Source organism: Podarcis liolepis (genome assembly GCF_965112155.1).
Source record: "Podarcis liolepis genome assembly, chromosome: 2".
In the NCBI taxonomy this organism is placed as follows: Eukaryota; Metazoa; Chordata; class Lepidosauria; order Squamata; family Lacertidae; genus Podarcis; species Podarcis liolepis.
The window spans coordinates 122094498-122111354 of record NC_139555.1 but is presented as its reverse complement, the minus strand read 5'-3'; the positions used below and the strand labels follow the sequence as shown (position 1 = coordinate 122111354).

The 16857-nt window shown below is 42.6% G+C and overlaps 1 protein-coding gene and 1 long non-coding RNA gene across 2 annotated transcripts in view; one reads left to right on the top strand and one right to left on the bottom strand.

Annotated features, from left to right (window-relative positions):
- LOC310701945 (vomeronasal type-2 receptor 26-like) overlaps nt 1-8729 on the top strand; it is a 22857-nt gene extending 14128 nt beyond the window's left edge. The window contains exon 5 of the mRNA XM_083493510.1: nt 8565-8729. Coding sequence (XP_083349636.1) covers nt 8565-8579 — 15 coding nt within the window. The 3' untranslated portion in view covers nt 8580-8729. The remainder of the gene's footprint in view (nt 1-8564) is intronic.
- The window catches only part of LOC310702216, a 26841-nt gene extending 9984 nt beyond the window's left edge, over nt 1-16857 (bottom strand). The window contains exon 1 of the long non-coding RNA XR_014523366.1: nt 16429-16857. This is a non-coding gene — a long non-coding RNA (uncharacterized lncRNA). The remainder of the gene's footprint in view (nt 1-16428) is intronic.

Here is a 16857-nt window from a genome sequence, read left to right as displayed (position 1 = left end):
TTAGCTTCTTTGAAGATTCTTGGCTTCACATAAAATACAATGTTGTTAACGTGGACCAAACATTACTGTCAGGATGCTGTCAGCAGCTTCCAGCTGGTTGCCCAGGAAAGTATAAAGACTTTGGTCATCTTGGTCTTCCTTTCACAGCACAGCACTCTGTCAAAGGCGTCTCTTAATTTGACAAACACCCTGTGGGGGTCTGCATAAGCTAGGGACACCTCTGAGGAGAACAAGGTTTTGAGATGCTCAAATGCCTGTTGTGCCTCAGCTGTCAACTGGAACGGCTTCTTGCCCCATCAAGCAATCCGTGAGGGGTGTAGTGAATCTCAAATAGGCTGATATGAACTTGCGGAAATATTTGGCCAATGCTAAAAACCTCTGCAGGTCTTTCTTTGTCTTGGGCTCCTGCCGCGAAACTACGCTCTGCACCTTAGCAGGATCCATATGCACCCCCTCAGTTGTGAGGCGATACCCCAGGAAATCTTTGCGAATTCTCATTTTTGTTGATTTATTGTTCAGCTTAATTGTTCTATGTGTGATCTTAACAATAAATTTTGTTGTAAAAGCCATTGAAATGGTTCTTCTCAGTTATCAGTGTTGGCTGCCTGCCCCGTGGCTCCTGCTACGCCATCTGTCATGATTTATGACCTAACCGCCAATTAAAGTTGACTCGGGACAATTTGGCAGGATGCTGTCAGCAGCTTCTGGCTGGTTGCCCAGGAAAGCAAAAAGAAAAGGAAAGGTTTCTTACCGTCCTTTTTTATTTCAATTTTTACAGAGAGAGAACTCTTAGATCATGGCGTTGTCCCAAGTGACTTTCCACCCTTGTCTCTCCCACATCCTCATTCGTCACTTCTCCGGGTGTTGCTACGTGCCCGCTGTCTTTGAGCTCTTTGCTCTCCTACTTTTAAGGCTTGCCGGGTTCTAGGAGATGGAGGGTCCTGGGTGCTTTCTAATGACATTGTATCAACCAGCTGCCGCTCCACTTCTGCCGCCTCCTTCTCCTCTCCCATTATTTCCCAACTATTCCCCTAACTTGCCCCTGAGCTGTGACCTCCGACAAACCACTGTTATAAATCTATACTGTCTTCCTATTCTCTGGAAGAGTCAAGATGGGGAGGCGGTCTCCACCATTCCACCACTCAATTTCAAAACAACCAGTATTAGCGACCTGTTCGCAGTAGTCGTCATAAGCCAATAGGCTCATGTTGGAAATATTAAGGAGTGATCAAGCCACCAATTTTTCAAGACAACTAGGACTACCCTCTTCCATGAGAATGCATTGACAACTCCTGAATCCACCAATTCATACCCTCATTGCAAGCTTTAATAAGTCATGCAGGGCAACGGTTGGGAGACCACATGGATGGGACCACCTGAAGTCAAACACTTAACTTGACCCATTTCAATCTGGGTTCAGACCTTGTTATGCATGGAATCAAAGAAGCATAAATAAAAACAAAAATTGTGAAAGGAAGTAGTAATGAATGATGAAAGTGAATGTATAATAAGGATGGAGGGGCCATACAGTCCTATCTGTTTTATAATCTGATGGACTTGTTACGGAAGATGTCCATTTCACTGACCTGCACTGGTGTAAATCCATATTGTCTTTAAATGTTGAATTGTGGTTCAAAGAGCAATAGAACCTTAACAGCTGAAAACATCATTTGCAAGCAGTGAGAGTCACTTCAGAAGGTTCCACTTCTTCAAGAATCTGTCCCAAACTCAAGTAGCCCTAATCCAGAATTAAGCCTGGGTCTGACTGTTAACTGTCTCCCACTTTGCCAGTGTTTGAAGCTCATTCTGTCTGTGACATCATACACTGATGTCACAATGATACATCTGCATTCATCCGTGGTAACGTCACTGGCCAATAAACTCCTGCAACTAGGTCACCAGCAGCCTGGCTCTCCAGCAAACCTAATGTTTTAATTCATAGCCTGAGCATGAAGAAGAATATGGAGATCATCAGGGGGGTTGGGCTGGGTGTTCATCATTATGCGGATGATACCCAGCTCTACCTCTCTTTTAAATCAGAACCAGTGAAGGGGGTGAAGGTCCTATCTGGAGATGGTTGGAGGATGTATAGTAGCCAATGGATTGAGCTCCATCTGGTAGGCCGTCTGAGACCCTACCGGCCCACAGACTGTATCGCCAGAGTAGTGCATGCTCTAGTTATCTCCCACTTGGACAACTGCATTCAGGTAGGTAGCCGTGTTGGTCTAACACAACTGAAATAAAATAAAATAAAATAAAAATGTCCAGTAGCACCTTAGAGACCAACTAAGTTTGTTTCAGGTATAAGCTTTCGTGTGCATGCACACCTCTTGAGATACCTACTAAAGTGGACTACTGCAATGCACTCTTTGACCTTTGAAGGTGACCCAGAAGCTACAACTAATCCAGAATGTGGCAGCTAGACTTGTGACTGGGGGTGGCCGCTGGGACCATATAACCTAAAGGATCTTCACTGGCTCGCAGTACATTTCCGAGCACAATTCAAAGTCTTGGTACTGACCTTTAAAGCCCTCAACAGCCTCAGCCCAGTATACCTGAAGGAGCATCTCCACCCCCATTGCTCAACCCAGATATTGAGGTCCTCCTACGAGGGTCTTCTGGTAGTCCCCTCACTGCGAGAAGTGAAGTTACAGGGAACCAAGCAGAGGGCCTTCTTGGTAGTGGCACCCTCCCTGTGGAACACCCTCATTTCAGATGTCAAGGAGATAAAGAACTCTATAACTTTTAGAAGACATCTGAAGGCAGCCCTGTATCAGGAAGTTTTTTATGTTTGATGTTTTACGATGCTTTTATATATGCTGTGAGCCACCCACAGAGGCTGGGGTAATCCAGCCAGATGGGTAGGGTATAAATATTAAAATTGTTGTTCCTGTTGTGATTATAAAATATGCTTTTAGTATTTAAAAAATCAATGAAAACACAATAGTGCTGTTTGATTTATTTTACACCTCCAGTGGGTCTATAATCTCATTAGTTCTTAATTTGCTCCAGAAGCAGAAATATCAGAGGGAAAGCTTCTCCTAGCATGCAAAGACAGTGATGGTGGTGGAAGATATGTTTCCTGCAACTGGCTCCTTTCAGGAAACAGAAGGTGTGTTTTGTGTGGAGACACTGTTTAACTATCCAAAGACCAGCTGGACTTTGGCGCCTAACAAGCTCATCAGCTACATATTCCTGAGTTACAGAAGGTTGGACTAGATGATCCTCAGGATCCCTTCCAACTCGACGGTTTGACAATTCTATTGCAAGAAGTGACAGTCCCATCAGAAGATCCTTGAGAAATGGAACACCAGGTTCACCCAGCAGGATCATCCACAGACACCGGAACATCTGATAATCCTTCAGTCTCTTTTCTTTTTTTAAAATGATATTTATTGAAAAAAGATTTTTTTAAAATTACAAAGAAAAAAGACAAAACAGAAAAAGAAAAAGAAAAAAAATAAAACCATCATTTTCAAATTCTCTACTTTCATTACCTTCTTTCTATGACCTCCTCCTCCTCCCTTTTCTTGTATCTTGATTAATAGTTATCACAGCAAATCCTTTCCATAATTCATAGTATTCTGTCATTACATTACCTTACTCTATCTTCATCTTATCTTATAAAAAACCTTAAAGCTTAAGACTTAAATCTTATTTTTACCAACTTCTCATAACCATTACCTTTTTACCTAATTCTTTAAACATTTTTACAAGAGCCTAGTAATTTCATTTCAACATTTTTCTAACATTCATCAATTTTATAAAACATTCCTAATGATAGAAAAAAGAAATAAAAACAATCCAATCTTCTTCCAGCGTCCCTTCCTCCTGGTCCCGGGTTTGTCAGTCCTTTTTATCCCATTAGTCTGGGACATTAACCTGGTGATCTTATATCCGAGGCCTTCAAGTCTCTTCCATGTCCCTTCCGCAGCTCTTCTTCATATTTTCCTTTCACTCGTGGGAACTCCAGCTTGGTAGTGTTTTTGACCCTTTTCAACAAATCAGCCCCTTTCCCATAGTCCAGACTAGACTCCATGTGGTATTTTAAGACATGTTTCAAATTCCCTCCAAAATTGGAAACCCCCGCAGCTCCAAACATCTGACAGTCCATTGCCAGACTCGGAAAGTCCAAACATCTCTGCATAGGGGGGTCAGTCCAACCCCCCATTTCCAAATCAATCCAAACTTTATCTTTCCAAATATGGTTTTTTCCAAGTTCATTTGTCAAATCCAAAGGCTCATTTTCCTGCAGGGCCAAAAGTTCCTCCCTTTCTGGCGCCCAAGATTCAGTAACATCCTCTTCTCTCAACTGTTCTGTCATGGCATACTCCTGTTTAAGTTCCTGGGTGGGCTCCATATAGTTTCCCACTACCTGTTCAAATGTTCTGGCCGCATTAGTCATCAAATCCATCTTCTGACTTAACTGATCCAACAGGGTATTTATTTTACAGAAAGCACCCAACAGTGCTTCTGAAAACATTGTCCTGCAAGGTCACAAGTCCTTTCAAACGGTTGTAGTCTGTGGCAGCTGCAAAATCCCTAGAATTAGTTACAGTTTCACAGTCCCCCTCTAGGGGGAAAATTTCTGGTTGTTCTTTCTTTTAAGGACAATAGCAACAAAGTTTCTTTTTTAAAGATATTTTGTCAATATTTGTTCCTTTAAAATGCGAAAGGAAACAGTGGAATCACAATGTTACTCTTCTTTTAACTGTCTGTCAAAAACATTTGTCTCTGGTCAATGAGCTTCAAACGTAAATTCTGACACCCCGCTCCAGGATCAGGACGGTGGAAAGTTACTTTACTTTAAACTCACTTCTGCAGGTTTAAACAGTCCAAAAAAGATCCCCCTTCTTCTCCTGCTACCGAATCAACGATTTTAAATGGTGAAAACTAATCCTTTGAAAGTGATTTTCTAAGCTCTAGTTTCCGTTGTCTTTGCTTTCTTCTGACTACAAGGAAACGGAAGGCTGACTTCCTGTTTAGACCTCCCCGTTTCAGTACCAAATTAAGGTAAATTTTTAAGTCCAATTCCTTTCTAATCGCCAGTTCTTATTTGAAGTCCAATTGTTCAATGTTTAAGTACTCACGGGTGATTATTTTAGATGCCAGATTATCCCAGGAAAAAGGCAGCGCTCTCTGGCAACGGCTATGCGGCTTCGCTCCACGGAAAAAGCAATTGACTCACAGCACCGCGCCACTTCCCCCTCCTCGCTTTGGAGCCCATTAGTGGGTTCCTTTGCAGGTTGGGGGGGCGCTAAGGGTGCCCGCCAAGTCCCACAGTCACAGGCTTCATCCGCCTGTGATTTCTAAAAGGGTCCCCGCTTCGCCGCAGTGGAGAAGACCTGTTTCGCGCAGAGCTGGTCCCTCCGGTTCAGAGGGAGTCTGCCATTGCCGATGGCACCACCCCGGAAGTCTCGATACTTCAGTCTCTTTTCAGTTTCACGTTTGATAGTTGCAGTGAGTAGCTTTGCACAGTAAGTGGCGAAGAACCTCCTCCAACCCTTTTGGCTGAAAATCCAATAGCTACTTACTGAATTTAGCATTTATGTTCCTCACCCCAACTATGTATGATTGAAATTCTACGAGGGAAGGAGCAATCTTCAAGGTCTATAACAGATTTCTCTGTCCTGACTCTTCCAACATTCAGCTTCATTAGAAGCTGAGTTGAATTGAATCTCTAGTTGGCTGCTAGTATATTACTAAGCTAAAGCCAGATATTATTGCTACTGTCTAAATCCAATGGACCAGTCAGCTGGTTGGGCTATCTCATGAACCCGAACTTCTATTAGCTCATGTGAGTATCTCATGGCTTACCTCGGTGTTAGAGACCTCCACTGGATGCCAATGAATCTATAGTTCTGAGGCAGTGTGGTGTAGTAATCAGAGAGTTGGACAGGGGCCTAGGACACAAGGGTTTAAATTCCCACTTAAAGTCCCAACTTCTAGTATTATTACTGGGAAGGAGGAAAACTTTTTCCAATCCATATTATCCACACCATGCAGGAATTTATACACCTCTATCATGTCCTGTCTTGCTGGTCTTGGTCAATCATAGCTATTCTATAGTTTCCTGGACTTTACTGAAGTTTCTTTCTTTCTTTCTTTCTTTCTTTCTTTCTTTCTTTCTTTCTTTTAAATAATTTTTATTAGATTTTCCACTTAAATCATATTCACATTTTTTTACATACTTCTATAACTTAATATATTACTCTGTAAGAGCATCAACATCCTTCCCTCCCTCTTTCTGACTTCCACATATCTTTCCATATTTTTCACATTTCTATAATCACTTATTTACCCTTTGTCAAATTATAATATTTCACCTTCTTGTCGGTAAATCAGTCCCTTATATTTACATTACAATACATTTCAATTCAGGCCTACAAACATTTTCAAATGTTTACAATTTTCTTTCATATAAAATATTAATTTGTTCCAGTCCTTTTGAAACAGTACGTCACACTGATTCCGGATCTTCCCTGTCAACTTGGCCATCTCTACATACTCCACCACCTTGACCTGCCAATCTTCCAGTGTTGGGAGTTCCTGCTGCTTCCGTTTCTGAGCCAGAAGTGTTCTCGCAGCCGTTGTGGCATACATAAACATGTTTACCTCTCTTTTATGTATTTCTTCACCAATTCAACCTAATAAAAATGCCTCTGTTTTTTTATTGAACTTATATTTCAAAACCTTTTTTAACTCATTATATATTATATATTATATCCCAAAAGGCTTTCACTTTGGAGCAAGTCCACCACATATGGAGGAAATTCTTCTCCTTACACTTCCAACAATTTTTGTCTTGATTAATATAGATTTTAGCAAGTTTGGCAGGTGTGATATACCATCGGTACATCATCTTAAATACATTACACACATGCTACAAATTTGATTTAGTCCACAGTTTGTCCCACCTTTCAAAATCAATAGTGTGCCCCAGATCCTGGACCCAACTAATCAAAGCACTAGCTATTCATAGTTCCTTGGACTTTACTGAAGTTAATGTTTCCTCAAGTTTAGCAGGGCCCAGATTGACAGCCCCATCTTTGAGTTCTCACAAACATGTTTTGCTCTGGCTCTGCAGCTGCCCATTGAGTCACACACCGATTCCAGGGAGTTGCAGAGGAGGTGGACCTTCTTAACCTTATAATTATCAAAATCATGGTGATTTGTTTATCTAGTCCAGGGATTTCCCCAACGATGGCCTTGGAGTGCACAAATAACAAAACATCAGAATCACAGGCAGCATCAGATAACTTATTGTCACAAGCCTGAAAGAAGAACAAGGTCATAAATATCAGAAGCCGGACCTGGGAGATTTGGGGCTGGCAGGGCTTGTTTCTATGGGAGGTTTCCTTTTTCTACCTCTGCTTCTGAAGCTACTGTAGGAATCCAGCTGCGCTTCTAATGTGACTGCTGTCACAAGAGTGTATGATTCTTGCAGGCATAGCCAGGATGATATTTCTGCTGCTGCTGTTTCTGCTGCTAATGCCCCATGGAGCCAGTAGGATGCTGAAAGCAAAATGCCCATTGAACCTATATATGGAATCTGACCCGTTGAATTATTACAGGCCAGGAGACCACCTCATTAGTCAGGTCATATTTCCAGCATTTTATAGAACTTACCCACTCAACTTTTTCCGGCATCCCGAAAACACTGTTAAGACGTGAGTGACTTTATGTTACCCAGTCTGCATTCACATTTATTGCTGTTTTCCAGTGGCAGCATCTAATGTCTGCCCATCCCTAATTAAACTTTCTCTCTCCATTGCCCCCCTATTGCCTTTCGAATTAGATTTGGGGATTGAAAGTCAGCATTGAAGTACCCAGTGACCCCTTAATATCCTGCAAAAAGAGAGTTTAATTCTGAATCCTTTCCCTTTTTTGGGCTACAGTTTCCTTAATGCAAGGGCAGCATCTAAAGCACAATTGATCATCTCATGTCCTTCTTCCTGGGAAGCTCTTTCTGAACTGCTCCATATAACACATTAAAGGAAAATTTGGCTTTTTGATATATTTTTATGCAAAAAGGGTGTTACTTCCTGGTCAATAATTACATGCCTTTGCAGAGCTTCCCCTGTTCCCAACAGAACTGTCTAACATAAATGTCTCATTTGGTGTTGGGTGTATTTGGATTGCATCATGCTAATCTTGCAATTGGGGATCGAAGAAAGTGTAAAAATCGGAATGTAAGGTGACCACCTCCTTCCCTTCAGACTCGCTGGAACGCTCAAATCAGTATAGGAATCTTACTAGGTAGTTCCACCAGACTCAGAAGTTAAGGTGAGTAACCCAAGATAGGGCATTTCTCTCTTTCATATCTTCTCATCTTGTAAATAGTTCTTGCCAACTTAAGGAATTCTAAATTTCAATCTAATTCACCCCAGCTCAAGCTCTCCTAAATGCTACTCCTTTCTTTGTTGGTGGATCTGGGCAAGATTCTGCTCCTTCCTAGCTGCAGAGTTTCCCGTTAGATATAACTTGTATAGAGCAAGGAGTTGTTTTCATTTAATGGAGAATGGAAGGCTAAAACGATTTTTCGTGTATTCATTTATTTGCAGTTTTTCAGCAAATGACACCTCAGCAGTCCTCTCCATCTTGTTTGCAACCCAGGAGATCACCCGGCATCTTAAGCATTTAGCCAATGTCACCCTGGGCTATAGCATCTATGAGGCCGCTTATGATGTCAGGACAACTGCCGATGCCATGCTAGACAGTATTCCAAACTACAGCTGTGGAAGAAAGAATAATGTGTTGGCTGTTTTTGAAGCAACTTCTTCTGAAATCCCCAGCCAGATTTCAAGCATGTTGGGCATCTACAAAATGGCGCAGGTAGGAATTGGAAGAGAAGAGATCAATTATGCTTCATTCCTCTTTGCTGTCTCTCCAGCAGTGGTGAGGAACCCCTTCATGCCCCCAGAAGTTTCTAAACTGCAAAGCCAACCATTTTGTCAATTAGCCATGCTTTTGCAGACTGATGGGATTTCTACTTCAGCAATATTCTAAGGGCCAATTTTTCCAAGGAACACAAAAGAAAAGCACCCAAAAAGAGAGACTAGGGGGGAAGGAATCACATTTTTAGAATGTGGAAAGCAATTTAGAAAACCCTCAGCCTCTTCCTGTCTCCCTCCCCAGACTGTCAATAGGAAGATGTAGTTAACAGTAGCCCCTGGCTCCTAATGAGTTCTTGTTTCTCAGGAAGACCAGTGGCAGCTAACTGAACACAGAGGTTTAAGTGCTTGCCCTCCTCCAGATTGTATAGATGCATAGCAGTGCTATTTCTGGGGGGACGCAGGGAGACGCATACCCCTAAACATTTTGTGAAACTACCAGGAGAAGAAACTACAAATGTTTAGTTTCTTCTCTAGCATTGTAAATCCTCAGTTCCATTGAATAGCATCGTGAATCATCAGTTTCGTTGCTACCCCCAATGGCGGCTTCCTTTCCTTTCCCAGTGTTTCCTGAGTATAAGACGGAAGCGAAAGTGCCCCTAAACATATTTTTTAGAAAAAAAAGCACTGCTGTTTAGCATCTGCCTCTCATTCTTTGCATTGTGACTCTAGGAAGAATTTGGGGTAGCATGACCCCTGAAGGCCCCAGATGCCCTGGTCTGTCTCAGTGTCCATTGGAGCCACTTCCTTCTCTGTAAGCTCCAGGTCCTCCACTGAACAGGATTCCTCCATCAGAGGCATGGCAGGCATCCCATAAGCCTCTGGTTAGCTACTGTGAGAAGATGGGCCATTGGCCTGGTCATGCAGTGAGGCCTTTCTTGTGTATTCCTGAAACCCTGACACCAATCCTTTTCTTACTAGATCAGTTTTGGCTCAGCTGCTCATGATCTGAGTGACAAAATCCAGTTCCCTTTTATCTACCGGATAGTTCCCAAAGAAGAAACACAGTACATGGGGATTGTCAAGTTGTTGCTATATTTCAGGTGGACGTGGATCGGACTCTTTGTTCCGGACAATGACAATGGAGAAAGGTTCCTGAGTGTTTTCACCCTTCTGATGATCCGCAGTGGGATTTGTGTTGCTTTCTTGGAAAAAATTCATATTTCGACCCTGGAACAAATGTCATCCTTACATTGTAAACCATCTGATTTGGGACAAGTCAAGGTGTTTGTTTATTATGGGGACTCTGAGCACAGAATTTATCCAATTGTGATGTTACAAAGAATTCAGGAAGTGAGGAAATCTCAGGGGATAGTCTGGATCACAACAGATCTTCTGGACATTGATGAGATGTTGTTTGGTGGCACAGATTACTTCCAGCCTGCCCAAGGTTCTTTGTCCTTTGTAATGAATACCAAAAAACGGACAGAACATGGCTACTATACTCGACTTTCATTTGAAGCTACAGCTGCAGCTGCAGAGTTTTGGTCAAGAGCATTCAGTTGTACATGTTCAAACAATGTGCTATCCGTGGAGGGTTGGACAAAATGCACAGAAAAGGAAACATTGGAAACTTTGTCCCAGAAGGAGATGGGGGCAATCTGGTCTCAAGACCGCTACAGCACTTACTACGGCATCCAGTTTGTGGCCCAAGCCTTAAATGTCGCATATTCATCCAGATCCAAATGGAGGTTAATGGCGAGTGGAGGAAACAGATTGGAACTTCAAAGGTTGCAGCCATGGCAGGTCTGTCCTCTCTCCTGTTTTGTAAATACCTTCTGGAATCCATTTCAGATTTTATATTCTTTGTAGTTTACTTCATTGTTATTGTTAAATATGTTTAGATTTCCTATGCCCTGTCTTTAGTAGGACATGTTAATAAGTTTTTTTTAATTATTCATCTATTTTTGTGGTCCTAAGATACTTTGAAAATTGATTAAAATTATTTTAAAAAAAGATAATTTGGGAAAGTTAGGGGGAATCTTTCAAAGCACAAAATAAGCTATGAAAAATTGTTAAGGAGCATTCTCTTACATAAAGCTTAATTAATTAATTACTATATTTAGTTCATATATTGCTTGACTCCTGAAGAAACCCTCAAAGCACTTTACAAAAACATTAAAATAAAAGAAATCACTGAAGAAAACCCTTATTTAAAACATAGAAAGTTGAAATCACAATAGGATAGCATAAAGCCAATTAAAAGGCATGTTAGCTTTCTACAGTTGCCAAGTGCTTGCTAGGATGTGTCCTCTATATGTGTTTATTTGAGTCATATGTCCTGTGAATTTATAATCTGATAAAGGACCAGTTGTAATGACCAAAAGGTTGTTATCTTTAGCTGACACGAGGCCTCGATGTCCTTGATTTAGGACCGTTCTCTCAAAACTGGTAAGATGTCTGGAATCTTACTCAATTATCTAAGAAAAACAAGACTACGCCCCACAAAATATCCAAAGTCATGAAAAGCTTTGCTCAATAAAATACCCACATACTCATTTTCTCACAAAATCCAGATATCATGTTTTATAAAGCTGGTGTTTTCTCTGCCATTCTAGCTTCACACTTTCTTGAAAGAAATTTGGCTTTCCAATTCATCCATAGGAGGGATGTATTCTGATCAGAATGGGGAGCTGACTGCCAACTTTGATATTGTGAACTGGGTCGTATTTCCCAATAGCTCTCACAGCAGAAGGAAAGTTGGGAGCATCGAGGAACAGGCATCCTCCGGCATAAAATTCTCCATTAAACCAGAAGCCATTGTGTGGCCTGGGAAATTCAGCAAGGTCATTGCATTCATTCATTTATCTGTTTATTTATTGTACAGTGGTACCTCAGATTACATATGCTTCAGGTTACATATGCTTCAGGTTACAGACTCTGCTAACCCAGAAATATTACCTCGGGTTAAGAACTTTGCTTCAGGATGAGAACATAAATCGTGCTCCGGCGGCACGGCGGCAGCAGGAGGCCCCATTAGCTAAAGTGGTGCTTCAGGTTAAGAACAGTTTCACGTTAAGTACGGACCTGCGGAACGAATTAAGTACTTAACCTGAGGTACCACTGTACTTATATCCCACCTTCTCTCTATGGAGCTTCATGGCTACCTGGAAATTTGAACCTTAATCTCCTGGGTTCTCTTACACCCCTCTAACCAATATGGCACAACTGGCCCTCGTTCCCTTGCTGTTACATCTGTTAAGTTCTGATAATTTGCTGATAGGGGCCATTTTCAGTTTAACCCTAAGTGGGCCCTGTGTAGAGTGAGACCCACTCCTGGTTGTATACACAGCTGCTGTTTTCCCTCTCTGTTTTTCCATCTCTGTTTTGCATAGCAAATCAGATGGAGAGGGGCAAAGAGAGGAGAGGCTGCTCTTAAAGCTTGCATTTTCATCTATCCCTCTGAGTGGATGAACAAGGACATCAATGGGCCAAATTTGGCAGTGTGGCCCTAGCTGCCATGTGGGCTTTTTCAGCTGCCCAGTAACAGCGACTGCCTATAAAAGCACAACAATACGCTTCACAGGGTACGGCTGCCGTTCCTCCGGGTTGTCTTGGACACATCTAGGAATAGGCTGCAGAAATCGCACCCAGACAGCTTTTTGCTGAAACAGCAACATGTGCTGGAAAACCTGTACATATGGCAAGCAGAGTGATTTAAAAAATAATATGAGTAACAATTCAAAGAAAAGCCCAAAAACATTTAGAAAGGGAAAAAATAAAGCTCAACCACTTTGTCCAAAACATGGCAACCTTTTCACAGTGACAAAAAAGAACAATAAATATCAAATACAGTTTAAAATGCCAAAGTTTGTTTGATCTTTTGTGTTCAACAATTAAAAATGAAACTTTATGTCAGAAAGAAGACAAGTTCTCCACAGTCCAACAAAATTTGAAAGGGTCTCGTTCCCATTTTAAGCTTTCTAACCTGGCCTCAGAATTCTAAAAATGATTATTCTTTGATGTCTGCAATTTATGCTGCTCTCCGTTGATTCTCCCTCTCCGTGTTTTTAGGTCGTGCCTCGTTCAAGATGCACCGAAAGCTGTACCCCTGGATATGCCAAAGTTGCTAAAGAAGGAGAGCCCGTTTGCTGCTATGATTGTGCTCCTTGTGCGGAAGGGACCATCTCCGTTCAGGAAGGTGGGTGACTTCAGAAGAAAGGGAGAGGCAAGATTTCAGGGGGCTCCAGGGGGTTACCTAGGGTTCGTGCTCCTTTGGAGAATTGCAGGTGCGGGGGAGACTGTCGTAGCTTTAAGAAATAGGATTCATTCACATATTTACACCTTCAGTCCGCATGGAGGGAGTCCAGATCTTAGCACGTGATCAAGAGGGACTTGATTGCCATAGCAGTACAGCTTACTTGAGTCGAAGAAATCTCTCCCAACCAATCTTCAGCTAGCCTAGCCAAAATGGGCACCTCCTTCTTCTCTGCCTTATTCTTCCCAGCACACCATGCTAAAGACTGTATTTTCCTGACATCTCAAACGCACAGTGCATCACCATGGCAACCTCTGTCAGAAAACAGACAGGTATGGATGTAAGAGTTTTGTTAGTCATTCTGAAGTCCTTCTTCTTCTCTGCAAAGCATTGCACCAAATGCCCAGAAGAACAGCATGCAAATCAAGCAAGAGACAAATGTGTCCCAAAGACTATAACATTTCTCACTTATGAAGAACCCTTGGGGATCCTCCTGGTGTCCTTTGCCCTCTTCTTGTCCTTGACCACTGGCATTGTGAAAGGAATCTTCATTAAATACAAGGAAACTCCCACAGTCAAAGCTAACAATCGGGACTTATCCTATATCCTCCTTATCTCCCTCCTGCTTTGCTTTTTGTCCTCCTTCCTGTTCATCAGCCGGCCAAGCAAAGTGACCTGCCTTCTCAGACAAACAGCCTTCAGCATCATCTTCTCAGTTGCCATCTCTTCTTTGTTGGCAAAAACCATCACTGTGGTGCTGGCCTTCCTGGCCACAAAGCCAGGGAACAAGGTGAGGAGATGGCTGGGGAAGAGTCTGGCCAACTCCATTGTCCTTTCCTGTTCCAGTATGCAGGTTGTCATCTGCACCATCTGGCTGGGAATCTCCCCACCCTTCCCAGACTCCGACATGCACTCCCAAGCAAGAGAGATCATCCTTCTATGCAATGAGGGATCTGTTGCCATGTTCTACACTGTCCTTGGCTACATGGGCTTCCTGGCTGCCATCTGCTTCACTGTGGCTTTTCTAGCCAGAAAGCTTCCAGGGTCCTTCAATGAAGCCAAGCTGATCACCTTCAGCATGCTGGTCTTCTGCAGTGTTTGGGTGTCCTTTGTTCCCACCTACCTGAGCACCAAAGGGAAGTTCATGGTAGCTGTGCAGGTCTTCTCTATGTTGGCCTCCAGTGCTGGGCTTCTGGGTTGCATCTTCCTTCCCAAGTGCTACATTATCATCCTCAGGCCTGATCTAAACACAAAGGCACAGCTAACTACAAAAAGTGAAGGTGGTAGTTTCTAATTCTTAGCTTCTTTGAACGTGGACCAAACATTGCTGTCAGGATGCTGTCAGCAGCTTCCAGCTGGTTGCCCAAGGAAGCATAAAGACTTTGGTCATCTTGGTCTTCCTTTCACAGCACAGCACCAACCACTCTGTCAAAGGCGTCTGTTTATTTGACCAACACCCTGTGGGGGTCTGCATGAGCTGGGTACACCTCTGAGGAGAACAAGGTTTTGAGATGCTCAAATGCCTGTTGCGCCTCAGCTGTCAACTGGAACGGATTCTTGCCCTACAAGCAATCCGTGAGGGGTGTAGTGAATTTCGAATAGGCTGACATGAACTTGCGGTAATATTTGGCCAATGCTACAAACCTCTGCAGGTCTTTCTTTGTCTTGGGCTCCTGCCGCGAAACTACGCTCTGCACCTTAGCTGGATCCATATGCACCCCCTCACTTGTGAGGTGATACCCCAGGAAATCTTTGCGAATTCTCATTTTTGTTGATTTATTGTTCTGCTTAATTGTTCTATGTGTGATCTTAACAATAAATTTTGTTGTAAAAGCCATTGAAATGGTTCTTCTCGGTTATCAGTGTTGGCTGCCTGCCCCGTGGCTCCTGCTACGCCATCTGTCATGATTTATGACCTAACCGCCAATTAAAGTTGACTCGGGACAATTTGTCAGGATGCTGTCAGCAGCTTCTGGCTGGTTGCCCAGGAAAGCAAAAAGAAAAGGAAAGGTTTCTTACCGTCCTTTTTTATTTCAATTTTTACAGAGAGAGAACTCAGCCTCTTAGATAATGGCATTATCCCAAGTGACTTTCCACCCTTGTCTCTCCCACATCCTCATTCGTCACTTCTACGGGTGTTGCTACGTGCCCGCTGTCTTTGAGCTCTTTGCTCTCCTACTTTCAAGTCTTGCCGGGTTCTAGGAGATGGAGGGTCCTGGATGCTTTCTAATGACATTGTATCAACCAGCTGCCGCTCCACTTCTGCCGCCTCCTTCTCCTCTCCCATTATTTCCCAACTATTCCCCTCACTTACCCCTGAGCTGTGACCTCCCACAAACCAGTGTTATAAATCTATACTGTCTTCCTCTTCTCTGGAAGAGTCAAGATGGGGAGGCGGTCTCCACCATTCCACCACTCAATTTCAAAACAACCAGTATTAGCGACCTGTTCGCAGTAGTCGTCATAAGCCAATAGGCTCATGTTGGAAATATTAAGGAGTGATCAAGCCACCAATTTTCAAGACAACTAGGACTACCCTCTTCCATGAGAATGCATTGACAACTCCTGAATCCACCAATTCATGCCCCCATTGCAAGCTTTAATAAGTCATGCAGGGCAACGATTGGGAGACCACATGGATGGGACCACCTGAAGTCAAACACTTAACTGGACCCATTTCAATCTGGGTTCAGACCTTGTTATGCATGGAATCAAAGAAGCATGAATAAAAACAAAAATTGTGAAAGGAAGTAGTAATGAATGATGAAAGTGAATGTATAATAAGGATGGATGGGCCCTACAGTCCTATCTGTTTTATAATCTGATGGACTTTTTACGGAAGATGTCCATTTCACTGACCTGCACTGGTGTAAATCCATATTGTCTTTAAATGTTGAATTGTGGCTCAAAGAGCAATAGAACCTCAACAGCTGAAAACCTCATTTGCAAGCAGTGAGAATCACTTCAGAAGGTTCCACTTCTTCAAGAATCTGCCCCAAACTCAAGTAGCCCTAATCCAGAATAGGGCTGAATTAAGCATTAAGCAAAATAAGCACGTGCTCAGGGCCTCTAGGGAAGGGGGGCACCTCAGAAATTTTCCATTGCTGGATTTACCCGGATCTTTGCAATTAGAAAAAAATAGGTGGTAATATTCAAAAATAAATGTTATTTTCCACCTTACTATAGGTTCTGCTTCATTTTGAAAAATCAATCTTTATTTTACAGTTTATTAGTGCTTATTTCCTGAATTAGATACACATGGGGGCACCAAGATCTTTTAAGAGCTTGATCCAGCTGTAACCTTTGGTAAAAGATACCACAGCCCCCATGTTTGACCTTTTCATCATCTGTCATGAACACCCACAGCATTAAGCCTGGGTCTGACTGTTAACTGTCTCTCACTTTGCTGGGGTTTGAAGCTCATTCTGTCTGTGACATCATACACTGATGTCACAATGATACATCTGCATTCATCCATGGTAACGTCACTGGCCAATAAACTCCTGCAACTAGGTCACCAGCAGCCTGGCTCTCCAGCAAGCTTAATGTTTTAGTTCATAGCCTGAGCATGAAGAAGACCATAGAGATCATCAGGAGGGTTGGGTTGTGTGTTGACCAATATGCGGATGATACAGAGCTCTACCTCTCTTTTAACTCGGAACCAGTGAAGGGGGTGAAGGTCCTGTGTGAGTATCTGGAGATGGTTGGAGGATGTATGGTGGCCAACGGATTCAGGCAGAATCCTGACAAGACCAAAGTACTGTT